The 17,105-nt window shown below is 51.7% G+C and overlaps 1 protein-coding gene across 2 annotated transcripts in view; it reads right to left on the bottom strand.

The window, feature by feature from the left end:
- Positions 1-399: 399 nt before the first annotated feature.
- Positions 400-17,105, bottom strand: part of SH2D4B (SH2 domain containing 4B) — an 83,885-nt gene continuing 67,179 nt past the window's right edge. The window contains exons 7-8 of one of the 2 annotated variants that reach the window (XM_049109086.1): positions 5,872-6,092; positions 400-1,920 (exon numbers count right to left, since the gene is read on the bottom strand). In XM_049109086.1, the coding sequence (XP_048965043.1) occupies positions 1,828-1,920; positions 5,872-6,092 (314 nt within the window). In that variant the 3' untranslated portion in view covers positions 400-1,827. The remainder of the gene's footprint in view (positions 1,921-5,871; positions 6,093-17,105) is intronic. The other variant, XM_025435046.3, reaches the window with a different exon arrangement.

Below are 17,105 nucleotides of genomic sequence, written 5' to 3'. Positions count from 1 at the left end.
GTTCAAGAAGCAGGTTTCTCCTTCCCCTTCTCTTTGTTCTATTCATTCTGGGGCCCTGGGAGACAGCAGACAGAAGCCAGGTTGTGAGGCTGACATTATCGAATGCATTAGTATGATGGGCCCTTATCCTGGCTTCCCTAAAAGGCAGAGCCTGCAGCGAAGGCCAATGTGCTGCCACTTAATCGCTCCTGCCCGGGGAGCCGGAGAGGGAGGCAGAGAGGAGCAGGGATGGACAGGAGGGGGCGGACCTCATCTGGCCACTCCTTGTTTTCTTCACAAGTTGCTCCGTCTTGCAGGACTCTCTTTTCAGAAGTTGTAGAACTGCCTGTCCGAACAGCCCCCCAGCAGGAGGAGGGGAGAAGAGGTAACCTACCTGCTGCTGTCTCCCATTGACCCAAGGTTCACCCCATGCGGAGTTAATCACCTGCTTTTGAAGGTTGCACAGGTGTTTTCTGCATCTGCAGCAATAGGAGACGAGGGCCCCAAAGTACCGCATGGGGCAGGGTGGCATTGGCTCATCCGACATGAAGCGGAAGGGCCCCGTAAGAAAGAACAGAGTCGGTGCAGAATGAATTGCAGTTCTGGTGACCAGGGTGAAGCAAGTGGCCAAAGATGTGAAGAGTAGGGGAGGAAAGAGGTGAAGTAGAGCAGAAGAGATGTGGGACATGACTATCAAATGAGGTAAGCCCGTCCACTGACAATGCACAGGGCCCATCCATCCTTTCACTCCCGCCAAATACGGTGCCACTAGTATTAAAAGGCAAGTTAAGTTCCAGGGTGGGGACTTGAACACAAGTCTGCTTGATTCCACTGTCATATTCCCATCCTAACATGCTGCCTCCATGCATATATCCATAAAGGTGAGCACCTGAGTTTGCATGAAGACAGCATCCCTGAGTTACTGCAGAGTCACTGGAAGATTCTTGTTGATATGAAAACCATACTCAGATTCAGTGAAGACAAAGATCAGAATCAAAAGGACTACGAAGGCAGATGTAGTTATTCGGGTAACCTACATAACGAGGGCCAAATCCTAGACAGCAAAGGCTTTCTTGGATTTATAATTCACCCCAGGTTTGGGGCACATCTATGAGAATACACGAAACCGCTGCCTCATTATTGCACAACCAGGGTCAAGATAGGATTCCTAGACCAGGGGACGGTGGCAGAGAAGAGGCAAATAAGGAAGGCAGCGCAGTGTCAGTCACCTATTCTGAAAGGTGGGTCTCAGAAGCCTTGGGCAATCATCCCAATGACAAAATCAATGAGGGCAATAATGTACATCATTAAAGATGTGGCATCTATATTTTCCACACAAATCCTTTGCAATATTTCCTCTATACTTTCCATGACCTTATAGACAGAACAGGTAGGATGTTTCCTTACTAGGAAACTTCGCTGCTGAGTGTTGGGAAACTTTCAGAAGAACTGCATTCATTCAACAAACATTTATTGAATGTCTTCCATTTGTTAAATTCAGAGTTCGGCACTGGAATTATTTTGGATTATTAAAACATGACGACCCGTGTGCTCTAGGAGCTCAGTTTAGGGTGGCGCTGGCAAATAGGCTTCATTCTCTGAAGTCATAACTAAACTCTTCATGAAAGAGTTGCAACAGCTCTTAGCAATTTCTGTCCTGGGCATCGGGACGGGGACCAATAGCACATATGCCATATATTTCATATCCCTTGAGACATACTAATCTACTTGATCCTCTGGATGGTGGGGATCTTCCAGGAGTTCATAGGGATTTGAGCTGGGAAGTTCTTGAGTTCAAAAAAAATGGATGCCCAAAGAAGGCCCATTGATAAGGGGAGTGGGGGGGAATCATTCAAACAACAGATGGTAGTCTGGTGGGCTGTCCCTCTGTCCACAGGGTTCCTGTAGCAGCTCTCCCCCTGAAACAGTGATAATTTCCTCCTAAAAGGAAAAAACAAAAAAGGAAGAATTACTTATAACCAAGCAAGGGAAATAAACATCTACCAGAGAGAGGCCAGTTCAAGATAGAAAGTCTATGAATATGTATCTGCCTCCTCCTCACTCAAATTTATAGAAATGACAGGAAAAAAAATCTGCTTTTAAACAGAAATAAGCCATATTGAGAAATGGAAATAAATCCAATATGGGAAAATAAGAAGGAAGGCCATCAACAAAGCTAAATGTTAAAGAATCTTTGAAGACCAAAAGACCTACAGGATGTGATTGTCAGAGGAGCTAAGGTGGGGCGGGGGCTGGAGTAAGGATCAGAGGGACAGGCTGGCGAACCCCAGACAGCAAAGGTCTTTGCCACAGGCAGACCGGGAAGTGAGGAGAGACACCACCCTTCCTTGGGAGGCCAAAGAGACCACAAAAGCTCAGATATTCCCATACCCAAAAGATTAACTACTCACTGACAACTCCAACCCTTACAGGATGGAGAGAATGGATTTGGGAAACAGGGACTGGACCCATTGATGGATAAATAGGAAATTCAAAGTTCAGACACCACCTCATGGCTCAAAGTTTATACACACTTAAGGAAATCCTATTCATAAAAGAAAGATGCCAAACTCAACAACAGAACTGACTCCCAAGAAAATACCAGGTTTATAAAACAAATGGAAAGAGCCTTTAAGGGATGAGTATTAATCTCCTCAGTAGAATAAGAAGGTGAATCATCCATGAAATAAGAACAGGCTATTATTCATAGGGTGCCTGGGTGGTGCAGCCAGTTAAATGTTGGACTCTTGATTTCAGCTTAGTTCATGATCTCAGGGTCATGAGATCAAGCCCCACATCGGGCTCCACATTCAGTGCATAGTCTGCTTGGGATTCTCTCTCCCTCTCCCTTCGCCCCTCCAGCTCATGCTCACTCGCTCACTCACTCTTTCAAAATAAATAAATATTTTTTTAAAGTATGGGCTATTTTTTTTATTAAAGAACCTATAAATGAAAAGAGTGCCCATTTAAATAAAAATAAAAATGTCAATAGAAGACCTGAGGAGCAGAAGAGACATAACAAAAGCATAATTTAGTTGCTGCAAGAATTGACATGTCAGTAAGAAAGGAGACATCTAAGTAGAAAAAGGACAAAGGATAGGAATGGACAATCCACGTAAGAACTCCAAGTGGCCATTAAACATATGAAAGGATCCTCTGTGTCAGTAGTAATTGGAGAAATGCAAGCTAAACAACAGTGAGATAGAGCATCTGCCCATCTGATGGGAAAAAATTAAAATGACTGATAAGCTCCAGGGTTGGCAGCAGTGTGGGGAAACAGCCTCATCTAGTTTTGGCAGACACAGGAATTGGCGCTACATGTTTGGAGGCCAATCTGGCAGATCTTTTCAAATTAAAATGTGCATAATCTTCCATCTAGCAATCCCAGTATGACGGATCCATCCCAGAGAAATACTTGCACCTGTGCCCAACGTGACATAGACGAGCAAATCTCCACAGCCCTATTCGTGGTCGTGGAGACCTGTGTCAGTGGCCATCAGAGAATACCACGGGGCAGGCATGAGGATGCGGGACACGCACCGACTAGAAGCATTTTGGTAACAGCCAATGTCCTGATAACTCACAAATGTCAGGTGTACTGTCTCAGCACGTTGCACAGTGACAGCTCAGTGAAACCTGCCAGTGACCCCAAGGAGGTGAGTAAGATTCTGAAACCCACCTGACAGAGGAAACTAAAACATGAAAATTTCAGGAGTTCCCCAAAGTCACACACAGTAATGAGGTTGGGATTTCAAATTTAGCAGCCTGCTTCCAGCGACCATGCTTGGAACAAAAATACGCCATTTGATATATTGATCCTGCTAAAAAATCAAATTGCTGAGCTACTGGTAAAGAATTGTTGGTTCGTCCCATGCCGCTACCCTTATGTGTTAGAATTCCCCTGACTAAACTTGTACATTTCAGTTTTTTGGGAAAATTCTTTTTTTTTTTAAACCCCCATCTTCTTGGTGTATTTGTAGGGTGGAGAATTGCATTAAATTTATAGTTTAATTAGGAAAAAAAAAAGAATTGTCCAGCTTATGTGGAAAATAACAAAACTATGCATTTCCTTATGTACATAAATTTCTGTGTTAATGCCCGGGAAACACTTGGATAGTGTTTGGCAAACTAATGGCAAACTAATACTTCAAGGTGGAGGGTGGAAATGGAGATTTGAAGTGAACACGCATTCACCTTGTGTCATACTTGATTCTTCTTCGAATGTAATCATAAATTAATTGTGTGATTAAAACTTTAATTTATACACGCTGGCCACGAGATCGCCACATGTGCATTGAACTCCCTCTTGAGAGGGAGAAACTAAATTGGAAGTCCCCGGCCCTGGATCTGGAAGAGAATAAAGACCTCCAAGGACACCTTTTCTAGGCTTCCCGTGCAGGAACCACAGTATGGTATCTCTGAGGGTTGACCTTTTTCCTTTGCTTGAACACTCCAAAGCAGGGAAACCAGACAGCGTGGCACAGAGGAAAAGGCACAATCTTTAGGGGGCAGACAGCCTGAGGATTAACTCTTGGACCGAGTGGTGCCAGTCGTGAAAACTTAGGGAAGCTACCCAAGCTCCCTGGCTTTGGTTTCCTGATGTGTGATATGGGACCAGGATGCCTCCCTCGCGGAGCTAACATGAAGAGGCAGTGAGAACATGGGTGGACAGAACTAGGCATACGCCTGCCACAGAGAAGGTGCCAGTACCCACACGTGCCCTCCCTTTGTCTTTCCTAGAGTTATTCGAAAGCTCTTCCCAACACAGGGAGAAATCTGCCCTTACCCCGGTTAGTCCAATGTCCCAGGAGTCCTCTCCACCCAGGGTCTAGGTACTTGTACAAGGGTAATTTTCCATGTGCTTTACTTAGAAAGGAGGTCAAGGACTGTCCCTAGAGCCCTGGGGACACCCAAGAAGAAAAAGCAAAACAAATCCAAGAGTCCCTATTATAGCAAAAACCCAACGAGATGGTCCAGTAATTCTGTGACCCTTTCGACAGCTGCAAAGCTCCAGTAGAGGGGGCAGCTACCAGGGCTCTGTCTCCCAGAATCCCTCTCCGGCCCTGGTGGCTCACCAATTTCCACCTTTGGCTTGTTCCCATGACTCCTGTGTCAACAGCCCCATTAACACAAAAGTCGTTTCTGTCTACATAGATTGTTTGGAAGGCAACACCTTCCCTAATGAGATGTCTACAGTAAGGGGACAAATAAGGAAGAGCGTTCCAGAAAACAAGAACTTCACAGTTCAAGAAACAGCACTTCACAGTTACGGAGTCTGTGGCAGACATTGCTTCATGGGATCCGAACTAAGTATTATCTACACCCATTTGCCTGGCCAGGAAACTAAAGTTCAGTGAGACTAAGGAACCTGCCCAAGGTCACGCATGTACCACACACGTACAGATCCTCGTAGTTGGAACAAGAGACATGGGAACTCTACTAGGAAAGCTTCCCAAGCTGCAGGGTTGACAGCTAGGCTTAGGCTAACTGCGAAGCTGCCAGAGGCCTGCCTAGAATGTCCTCAAGCAGGAGTCGGGGGGATGAGTTGCAGGTGAGCTGCGGGCTTGGACAGAAGGTGGGCTAGCTCTTCCCTAAGGGGTGACAGCAGGGAGCACTCAGACACTTGAGGTGAGAGGAGCTTAGAGGCCAGGGTTGGGGGTGCCTGCATTAGTCAGAGGGCAAGCCAGAGAGAAGAACAGCAGGCCCCGGGGCCTGTCTAGACGAGCTCTGCTCTCATGCACCCCAATGTTCCATATCCTTGTGATCCTATGGACCTTCGGGGCCTGCCTGCGCCCCCTCCACCTCATCTCTTAGAATACCTGCAGTCTGGGGCTCCTTCCCCTTAAGTTTCTACCAGTCCTGTCTCCTGACCAGCACCCCTCTGAAGGATACCTTGTGGAAATCAATGAGGTCGGTGAGCGTGGCGTGGCGATTGGGGTCCACTCCCAGGAAGCTGTAAAAATCCCCAGAGGCATCCACAAGAAAGTGCTTGAACCCTTTCTGCAGGCGATAGGAGAGGGTGTAACCCCAGATTTTCTCACTGACCCGGACCAAAAAGGCTCCCTCCGTCATGTTCTCAAGGAGATCTTCTGCATCTTCTCGGCTAATAATTCCTGGTTTAAAAAAGAAAAAAAAAAAAAAAAGTCAGTAGGTTCAGCAAACCCTTCCCCTGCCACTCTCCCCGACTCATCCCTGCCCCGCATCCTCCTTCCAGGGTGTCAGGAAAGAGGGGGCCTCAGGAGCTGTCCGGCACTTGCCTCATCCCGCCGAGGACTCATCTTGGTCCAGAGCAACCAGCTGTGAGCCTGGGGGCAGACTTTCTACCAGGACCTGAGTTTAGCACGCTTTCCTCCAAATTAAGCCACACTAATTTGGATTAATTGGGTAAGCAAAGATTTAGCAAAGAGCCAGAATTAGAGCATCTATCGATTACAAATACAAGTCAACAAGCACTGCCCTGCGGAGAACCTAAGAGCCCTGCTTTAATGACAACAGCAGAGTAGCTCACGATGACGGCCCCAGCTGTCCGCCCGGCGCCCGAGAGTGAGCACCTGAACACACTATGTCCTCCAGAGTAAAAGACTTCCTCCATCCATCTGTGGCCGTCAGGAAAACAGCTCAAAGGCACGATTTTCTCAGGCTCTGCTAGTCCTTCACCATCTGCTTGCACCGCGGTGTGAAAGTCGGAGCCGGCCCTAGAGTTGCTTATTTGTCGGTGGGCAATCCCCAGAAAGGTTCATCCGGAGAGAGCCCAGGAAGCCGTACGCGTGGGCACCAGCCTCCCAGGGCAGGGAAGGGCGGGGAGAAGGCAAGAGCCGGAAAGCCTAGACGGCCTGCTCGGCTGCCTTCATCCGGACCGCGTGATGTTCAGCCAACACCTCGACTTCTCCAACGTCCTCTGACGTCTAAGCGATCATCTTCATCCGTCTACATCAAGGGCACATTATGACTTTCTGGTCAGGTAAGGAATTTGAAGGCATTTTGTAAACTGAGAAACACCATGGGAATGCTGGCACCTGTTACCATGTTTGTGGGAAGAGGAGAAACCTATTGTCCTTGTCACACCCCCACTTGGTTGCCCTCTGCAGACATTCGGTGGGTCATTTATCGACAGTCAGGTAGCAAAGGGGTGGAAGGTCCTGCGCCCTTGAGAGTCACTGCACACCTGTGACTTCTCCCCCACTGCACCCCGGAGCCACTCTCAAGCTTTCCCGTAGGTACCCCCTGTCCCCCCACCGCCCCCGTCATTGCTCACCTACTACAGGCCTTTTTTTGTGCCCAGAGGACACAGAGGCAACCACACTGTGACATGTCCCTCTTTTAAAGACAGCCAACACAAACGCAGGCCATCTCTTTCCTCCTTGCCCAGGACTTACCAAGAAGCAATCAAGTGAGCCACCCTCTCCCCAACCAAGCTATGTAAGTAGGAAACCAGGGAGAGGGGAGGGGGAAGGAAGTGGGAACCCCCCTCCAAGATCCGCACATAATCCCCACATAGGCAGGAGGATGCACCCTGGGGCTGCCCACCCCCCACCCCACCCCACCCCCAGGACGTTAGTGCCTTCAGCCAGGGATCAACAGTGGCCAAAGGGGGACCAAGACAGCCACCTGGAATCTGTCGGAAGACTCAGCACCGTCCCTCACCCACCTCCCTGCCCCAGTGCCTGAAGACCTGGACCCCACAGGTGGCTGGGGTGGGGAGAAAAGTCAGGAGAGACAGATGAGACCCAAGGGCCGGGAGGAAGAAGAACCAGAAAATGTCCACAGCCCCCACCTCAAGCTAAAGCTCCGAACAGACTGGAATGTGGGGCGGAGGGAAGTGTTGCATCGGGTAAGAGATCGAACAATCAAACCTGAGCAGGACTTGACTTTCTAATACCTGAAAGTGGCCGGTACACCAAAAGGACAAAGTCCTGTCTCTACCATCTAGAACCTGTGAACAGCCTCCCTGGACTGCGGCTGAGTCCAAGCTCGGGAACGAGGGACACTGGGCTCCGGGGTCCCCACCCCCCACCCCCACCCACCTGGCAGGGCTCACTCACTCACTCACCCACCACGTGCACCATGACTGGCGCCTCACCACAGGCCCTTTGTGCAGAAGCTTCATCCCCAGCCCTCTTCTTCCCAACGGACCCTGAATCCTCCCTCACCGAACCCCTTCTCCTCGCTCCCGGGAGGCCCAGGCTGTGGCTCACCTGCCCTCCACCTTTGTGCAGGTAAGAAACAGAGGTCCCTCTGAGTGGTGGAATTTGAAAAGGGTGCCTCCCTGGGCCAAAATGGCCCAAACCCACATTTCTGCATTTCAATCCCTCCTCCCCACAGTCAGCCCACACGGCAGGGCCCCTTTATTCAGGGTGCAACCTGCTGAACTCTGTCAGGAAGGAGTCAGGAAGCCTCCTCCTACCCAGGAGGCTGCCCAGATGCTGCAGTCCATTAGCAAACAGGCTGGGAAGGGCTCAGGGACAGAGCCCGGGCAGCCGCAGGAGCGGAGCGGGCTGTCAGGCTCCCTCAAAGGAGCCGCTCCTGCAAGGAGCAGTGTCCGGAGCTCAGGGCCTCCAGCTACTGCTCAGGATCCAGCTCCCAAGCATCGAAGCATCGTTTCCCCAGGCTGCTTCCAGCACAGGGGGTACAGGACCCAGTGTCCTTGACTCAGGGCGCGGGGCCCACTATTCCCACCCAGGGTGGGGCCCCCCCAGTGAGCAGTGGCTGCTGGGGGGGGGCAGTTCCCATCAGCTAGAGCGAGACTTTCCCTGAGCCAGGCTCCTCCCAACGGCCCTTCCTTCCCACCCTCCCTTCATGGGCATCAGACCTGCACCACGTCCAAACACTCTCCCCACCTTCTCCTGCTCCCTCTCCCCTTTATTCTCCATGGACATTTCTTCCAGTAAATCTCTTGCACTTCTGCTTCCTGGAAGACCCAACCTGCCACACCAAAGGTGGACCTCTGTGCCCCAAGTACCTGGAATGTTGGGGGGCTTGTTTGGAGCAATAATCAAAAGCATGGACTGAAATCACAGCCCAGGCAGGATGCCCGGGGTGGCTCAGTCAGTTAAGTGTCTTGCCTTTGGCTCAGATCGTGATCCCGGGGTCCAGGGATCGAGCCCCACGTCAGGCTCCCTGCTCTGTGCAGAGTCTGTTTCTCCATCTCCCTATTCCCCTTCCCTTGTTCACGTGCTCTCTCTCCCTCTCTCTTGCTTGTTCTTTCTCTGTATCTCAAATAAATAAATAAAATCTTTTTTAAAAAATAAAAATAGAATCACAGCTCAGAGAGTTGTCCCCTCGGTGGCCTTGGGCAGGTTACCTAAGTCTCTCTGAAACCCAACGTCCTCATCTATTAAGTGGTCCCAGTAACACTACCCACATGGTGAGGCTGTTCGAGCCCATGTCAAGTAACGCGTGAGCATGGCCACCACAGTGCCTGAGGACATGATGACTATCTAAGGTACATAACTAGTCTGTGTTGGCTGCACCCAGGGACCCGCTCCTGCACCAGGGATGCATGTCACCTGGTGCAATGGTCATAGCACCACGAGGCTGTGCTGCTCACACCCACGCCCCCAAATCTCCCAGAGAGAAGCTGTCGAGGGTGACTTCTTCTGATGGGGACTGCGTAGGGCCCTGGGCCCCAGCCTGCACTGCCCCTGGAAGACCATCCAGGCATCTGGAACACTAAACATCTGTGAAATCTGCCCCCACTCTTTGATACTTACCTAGAAATCAAAATTATAATCTGGCCCAAGGCCACAAGTAATATAACCTCACAGTTCAGGATGGTGGAGACCGTTCCACAGACAACCTGACGCCCGGGAGAATTGCTTGGTGGCTGGGAGGCCTGTAGGATACCTACCAGGAGAAGCTGTTTCCTTCTCCTGCCCGTTCACACTCTGCCCTCCTCATCCGTGTTCTGTCTCCCCAGATCGGCTCGAAACCAAGTGTATTGGGAACTAAGCACTAATCATGCCGCCTCCCATCCCACCTCAGCCCCTTCTAAACACTCCACCACTTGTTGGCTAAGGAAACAAAGGGGGAGGTCTCACCTTACCCCTTCCTACCGGGGAGTGAGCACTTGGCTCCTCAGACATCACGGAAGCTTTCTACCTCTGCCAACGACCAGGGCTGGCTGAGGGGTGCGGCCTTAACCACACGGGGCTCCGGGGTAGCTGTTCTGGAATGCTTACTGGAGGATGCAACAGCAGATGCCTTCTGGGCCAATTCTCAGCCGCCAACAATGGGCAATGCAGTTTATCCCATGATTTCTTTCCTTCCTCCCTTCAGGAGCTATGTACGCAGCACTCTCTAGGAGCCAGGCCCCATGCTGGGCACCTGGGAGTCGGCCCTGAATGAGAAACAGTTCCTGCCTTCCAGAAGCTTTGACTCTGGACAGAAATAAAGATTGGCCAATTTTTTTTGTTGTTAAAAAAAAAAAAAAAAACAAAGGCTCATCATAACCGGTGGTGATCAAGGTCACAGGAGCTGTGGGGAGCATCTGGGGGAAGCAGCCCACCCCGCTCTGGTGCCAGGGCTGGAAATGACCGCTAGAGCGAGACCAGGAAGGTTAAGGCAGAGGTGCGAGGCAAGGATGTGTCCGCAGAAGAGATGAGCACATGGCTCTTTGTGACAGGAGGGAGCGCCAAAGTAGGAGACGGGACGTAGCGGGGGCAAGATACGCAGGGAGTGGAGGTTGGCTGGGGCCAGGCCCCAAGGATTCTGGACTTCATGTCGTGGGCGATGAGAAACTACTGATGTTCCCTAAACAGAAGAAGAAGAAGGTGAGAATGTTCAAGGATGAAAAGGTGGCCTCGGGGGGTATGAGTGAGAGGCACCCAAGCCAGGGATCTCAAGGCTGTGAGGGTTTCTTCATCTAAGGATTGCTGCATGGCTACATGTGCACAGCGGTGGCACTGGATTCCAGCTCCCAGACCGCCAGTCGGCTGGGGATGGCTTCTATGCAGAGGCGGGGGGGGTGGGGGGGGGCAAAAGGACACATCTGGGGTTACGTAAGAAGCCCCATGTCACAGCCAGCCCTGGGCACCGTCTGGGGACCCTGTGGTCCTCATCTCCCTCGGTCCTCCCGACATCCCGATCATCATCAGTCCATACCTGAAGACACGGAGGGTCAGCAAGAAAAGGGACTTACCCAATGTCACAGAGCTAGTGAGAAGTAGAGCCAACATCTGAACTCAGGTCCTCGGACTCCAAGTCCAGTGCTCTTTGCTCTACAGCGTGTTATCTCATGCACAGGACAAGTAAGTGCTGTCAAAGACACAGAAGGAGGAGATTGCTGCGGCCTCTGGAAGTTAGGGCAGGCCTGAGAGCACCAACCAAGGGGGATGCCAAGCAGGGCTCTGGGGGATATCCCGGGGGACAAGCAGTAAGCAGTGCCCATGAGGTGGGGGGAGGACAAGGGGGGTGATGAGTGAGGAGTCACAGCCCAGACCAAGAAGGGGTCCCCTCAGCGCATGCATATAAATGTGACCTAAGAGAAGCTCAATCGAAGTCTCAGGACAGGAGACACGAAGGAAGGGCCGGAAGGGCCAGCGCCTGTAGGATCTGGATCCCAGGGCACACAGGCGAGGAGAGGAGGTGGGATTTAAGGAGAATGACTGGGGAGCCATCGGAGACGCATCACCCTGAAACTGCACAAGGCGACCTCGTGTCAGCCAGAGAGAAAACGCAGATTGTCCACAGAGCGAACAATGAGACTGATGGTTAACTTCTTGGTTGCAACAGCAGAAGCCAGAGGACAACCGGATAAGATTTTCAGTGTGCTGAGAAAATAATAATAATAATAATAATAATAATAATAATAATAACAGTTATTGAAAGTTATTGAAAGTTATTGAAAGTAGTTAATGAAACGGTCTTTCAAGGAGAAGGACGAAATAGAGAGATCTTCAGAAAAAAAAAAAAAAAAAACAAGAAAATGGACTCCCAAGGATAATCTAAAGGATGTGCTTCAGGTAGAAGAAATTTGATCCCGGACAGAGAATCTGACGGGCTGCAAGGAAAGATGAGCACAGAGCCTGCAGGGTAATTTAAAAATATATACTGACCTGCAAAACAATACCAATAATGGATAATTTGAGGATTTTTAAAAAGAATTCTAATAATGACAACATCGGATCAGTTGAGAATAGAATCACTGGACTTAAAAAATTCAAAAAAATGTTGAGGGGGCACCTGGCTGGCTCCATGCCTCTTGATCTCAGGGTCATGAGTTCAAGCCCCACGTTGGGTGCAGAGATTACTTAAATACCGAAAACTCTTAGTAATTTAAAAAATAAAAATTCCGTGTGTTTAGGAAGAGGGTAAAGACGGATATCAACTTGGAATCGGTGAAATAGGCATGTTAAATCCTCTAAAGTAAACGCTGAAAGATAGGCACTGACAGTGGTACAGCCTCCAAACAACAGAGGTGGAAAAATGCAGTGAGGGCACGTTTGTTTTGTTTTGTTTTGTTTTGTTTTTTTCCCAATGAAGCGTGAAACAAGCTAATTATTAAAAAATAACTACACTCTAGTTCCATCTCTATTAAATTGAAAAGCACACGAGGCCAAAGGCCATAGCATTTGGAGATTAATACATAAACAATAAACGAAGCGACGAGCTGCTGGAGAAGATACGCCTTCAGGAGAGGGATCCCGCCTGGGGGAAGGAACAGGACCACCACGGGGAGGAGCACACAGGTGCTCCCAGGATGGGTCGTGCTTCCCCTTCTGAAGCTTCCCTCACGCCCTTCCCATCTGCAGGTGCACACACTGTATATACTCAATATTTAATATTTTAGGTATTTAAATATCACGGCTCTGCACCTCCCCACACATCACGCTATGACATTCATTCAAAGTCGGTCAATGTCCTTTGAGGGATGGGGAGGTTATCACCCGGGGGGGGCGGGGAAGTATCACTAATGAGCTTTAAATGTCAGTGTTGGCTGTTTGGAGTCTCTGGGGCACGGCTCTCAGCCCGGGCCAGCTCTGACAGAGTCTTGTTTAATTCATTTTGGGTACAAGCGTCAGTAATGTTTACAGTCTTTTCAGGTAATCCCAACATGCAGCCAAGTTTGAGACTTGCTGAGCCACAGTGTAAACAGTCCTGCGAGCCAGGGTTGGCAAAGATGCACAAAAGTGATTTTTTCAGCCTATGAACTTCCTCTATATTTAGGGTAAATACTTGGGGGATCTGAACACAGTCCTGCAGACCCGCTCCAGAGGGGAAAGGGGTAGGTCCTGTGAGAAGTCCTCGCCAGGCAGGGAAGAGCAGAGGGGAAGAAGGATTAAAGAGAGGCCCCCGCTCACGTTCCTGCACCCCACAGCCCACAGAGAAAGTAGAAGAGCCCTGTTCCCCTATTTTGGGGCAAATCTAGCAGGTGCTGTGTGCCTGCATAATGTAGCCACAATTAGGTAAAATGATGTATTTGCAAACAGAACAGCCTGAAGACGATGTTTGCCAGGCTCCCCAAGTCCCTGGGAGTCCTGGAGGGGATCCGGGGCTCCTATCACATCCTGGGGGATGGGGGTGTGGAACGTGGAGAGAGAGCAGCCCTCATGCAGGGCTGCTGGGAACCGGGACCCGGCCAGCCTGCTGGAGAGCCACTGGCACCCCTAATCAAATTAACTGCACGTATGCCCTCTGGTCCAACAATCCCATGCCTGCGATACATTAGAAAGAAATCCTCACACAGGTCCATAAGGGTCCAGGGCAAGGAATGTAATTGGCTCCCAGATTAATTTGTGGTGCTGATAAGTTGAGGGCAACCTGGGTGCCCACGACTCCAGGAGAGGATGAGCAAAATTAGGTAGATGCACCCCATGGAATACTGAGCAGCAATTAGAAATAATAGGCCAGAGTTAGAAACAGCGGGGCTCTCCTAACACATGCTCCACGAGATAAAGTGAGAAGCACAAATGATATTTAAAGCACCTCACCTTCCTGTAAATGTCCTTAAGTGCATGGCAGGAGGGGCATCTGGGTGGCGGCGGCGGCATTTCCCAAATAAAAATAAACAGGAGCAAGGGCGCCCAGGTGGCTCAGCGGTTGAGCACCTGCCTTCCGCTCAGGGCGAGACCCCAGGATCCTGGGATCGAGTCCCGCACCGGGGTCCCCGCAGGGAGCCCGCTTCTCCCTCTGCCTGGGTCTCTGCCTCTCCCTGTGTGTCTCATGAATAAATAAATAAAATCTTTAAAAAAAGTAATAAAAGCAGAAGCAGAACAAGTCAAGAACAAAACCCAAAGTCCAAGGACCACGTTTCCAACAAAACCAAGTCATGGCAAGTCAGTCCCATGAACCCCAGATACAAACGGTGGTGGGAACAAACAATCAACACAAGACCTTCGTGACACCAAGTGTTTCCACAGGAAGAAGAAAGGAGCACGGGTGACCAACAGACCTGAGGACAGTCAACAGGAATTCCCTGGAAAGCAGGAGGCCGGCTTAAGAACAACAGCTGACACTCGGGATTCGCCTTCCCCAACCCCGGGGAAGGGCAAGAGGCCCATGGGGACACCCTCCAGGGCCACCTTCGCTCCCTGGGGGAGGACTCAAAATTGAGTAAAGTAGGGGAACAGAGGGGCCAGAAGGAGAAGGTCCAGACCCACGTGAGGGAGGGGAACCCCAGGAACCAAGCTGCCGCATTTGTGGACACATCACAAACACAACAGAAGAGGAGGCTCCGTAAAATCCAAATCAGCGTCCTGGCCCTTGTGTCCCTTGAAAGGTTCAGGAAAACTAATTTCGCATAAAAATTAGCCACAAAAAAAGCATCAAGGTCGAATCACATGTAACATTACGAGGAGGAAGAAAAGAAAATATAGGGAGCAGGCTCACCTCCCTCGGGTGCTAGACACACAACCTATACACGAGAACCCTTCGGACAGAGACGCGTGGTCACCAGGACAGCTGCGGACGGAGGAGGACCGGGAGTGTGGGTTGAGCATAAGGACAGTAAGAAAATACGCAAAATGCAGGGCAGCCTGGTTTCTTTCCATAAAGATAATAAAGTATGAGGACAGGGGACAGAAGAGGCAGCCAGGGAGCTGAACCTGTAAGACGTAAGGGTTTTTTTTTTTTGTTGTTGTTGTTGTTGTTTGGAAAATAAACATCATTAAGAACACAGCCCAGAAAAGAGGCAAGGTGACCCCAGAACCTAGGCTTTGGGGGGGGTGGAGGGTCTTCCCTAATAGTTCATTGATGGCAGCCAAGGCAGGCAAGTCAAGTTGGGGGAATGATCAGTGTAAGAAGGGAGCCCCCAGGCCCCAGCTACACTCAGCATCCAACGCTTCCGGGGGTTCCCAGCAGTGGACCCCTAGAGGCCGAGGCCGAGGCCCAGAGGTGAGCGGCCCACCAGGGGCTTTCTTGGCTCCCGCCAAGCCATGGGCTCCCCTGCACTCAGGTGCCATCGGAGGGCGGGGGTGGGGTATTGGAATGACCCCGGGTGCCCACAAGGGAGCACATGGAGACGGGGGACACCGGGCACCTGCTAGAGAGTCACCAGCTCAGGCCGAAGGAGGCTCCTCAGCCGGAGGAACTGGACACGTCGAGGGTTACTTGTTTAGGCAGCAGCAGGGAGCGGAGGCCCCGACAGGCAAGACCACTTCTGAAAGCAGGTAGACAAGAAAGGACACTTGTGTGCCTTTCCCGCAGCACCTGGAAAGTCTGGGGGCGACACAGAGACCAGGTCGTCTCCAGACACTGTCGGGCCACGACATCCCGGGGGAGCTGGGAACCAGGGACCGCAGACAGCCCGACGGATCTGCCAATGACGACCGAGGCTGTAACAGAGAGTCCCAGGGGGCGTCTGGGGCCCGCACCCCGCGAGGTGCGGCTCCGGCCCCCCAGGCACCTCCCCGCGCCCCACTCAGGCACCCGGCTGCTCGCAGGTTCCACGGGTGCTCGCCGCCGCCGGCCCCAGGAAAGGGGGGGCCCTTGGTAAGGCGGCCTCGGCCGGAAGGGGCCCAGCAACCCACACCTTCTGGATTTTCGGTTCTGGCCCCCCTCACCTGCACGGCGGTCCCTGAAATCACTGGCTCCGAGTTTAACCTGAGTCACCAAACGAGCCTGTTTCGTTCCTCTATTAGTGCTTCCCCCCGAAAAGAAAGGCGTGCGGGGGGCCCACCACGCCGTCTACGTCTCAGGGGCCTCAGTGTCCCCAAGTGCCTCTGTCCCAGGGCTGTCACCGCGGCTCTGCCCCGGGCCCACTCCTCGGGACAGGAGCTACTTCCCATTCATCTCTGTCACCTCCCTTCCTTTTTTTTTTTTAATTTTAAAGATTATATTTATTTATGTATCCATGAGAGACCCAGAGAGAGAGGCAGAGACACAGGCAGAGGGAGAAGCAGGCTCCCTGCGGGGGGCCCGATGCGGGACTCGATCCTGGGACCTCGGGGTCACACCCTGAGCCACAGGCAGATGCTCAGCCACTGAGCCCCCCAGGTGCCCCGTGTGACCCCCCTTTCTTATCTCCAGGCTCTCCAGACGCTGTTCCGATAGGGGCCGAAGCACTAGGCCTCTGTCCTCTGCAGTTTCTCCCAGGCTCCCAGAGCCACCGAGCTTGTGGGGTGAACAGGCTCACAGGCCTTTAGTTTTTGGGGCTCCTGCGGGGCTCCCATGGGGAGCTGCTGAGACCGCGGCTCCCGTGGACATGCTTGTCGCTTCCAGGTCCAGCCCTGCCTGCGACTGCCGGCCCCAAGCAGGCCAGACAGCGCCCCAGGCCTGGGTAGCACCAACCTCACCGACAGCACATGTCCAGGACTTGGGTCATGCCTGTCTTCCTGACCAGACTGACTGTCCCTAGAGCACAGCCAGGCCGGGTGTGCCCCTCTCGAGGGACCAGGTGCCCTTCTTCCGGCACGAGAGGGCTGCGGGGACCTCCTTGTGGGACGTCAAGTCTGCACGGCTGCAATGGGATGGACTCTGTTCTCCCCCGTGGACGGCCGTGTGCCTCAAGCCTGGCCAGTCAGGGTGACTGGTTCAGGAGCAAGCACGTGACCAAAGCAGACCCGACAAGGCAGGACGTGGGGACGAGCACCAGGGAAGAGCGTGCCCTCCGCCTGCTGGACGTCAACACGAGCAGCCGAGGTGCTGCCTGGAGTGACGTCAACATTAGAGCAACAGAGCTGAGAGATGGA

This window comes from Canis lupus, chromosome 4 (genome assembly GCF_003254725.2).
Source record: "Canis lupus dingo isolate Sandy chromosome 4, ASM325472v2, whole genome shotgun sequence".
Taxonomy (NCBI): domain Eukaryota; kingdom Metazoa; phylum Chordata; class Mammalia; order Carnivora; family Canidae; genus Canis; species Canis lupus.
Note: the sequence above shows the minus strand (reverse complement) of the source record. Positions and strands in the feature narration are given on the sequence as shown.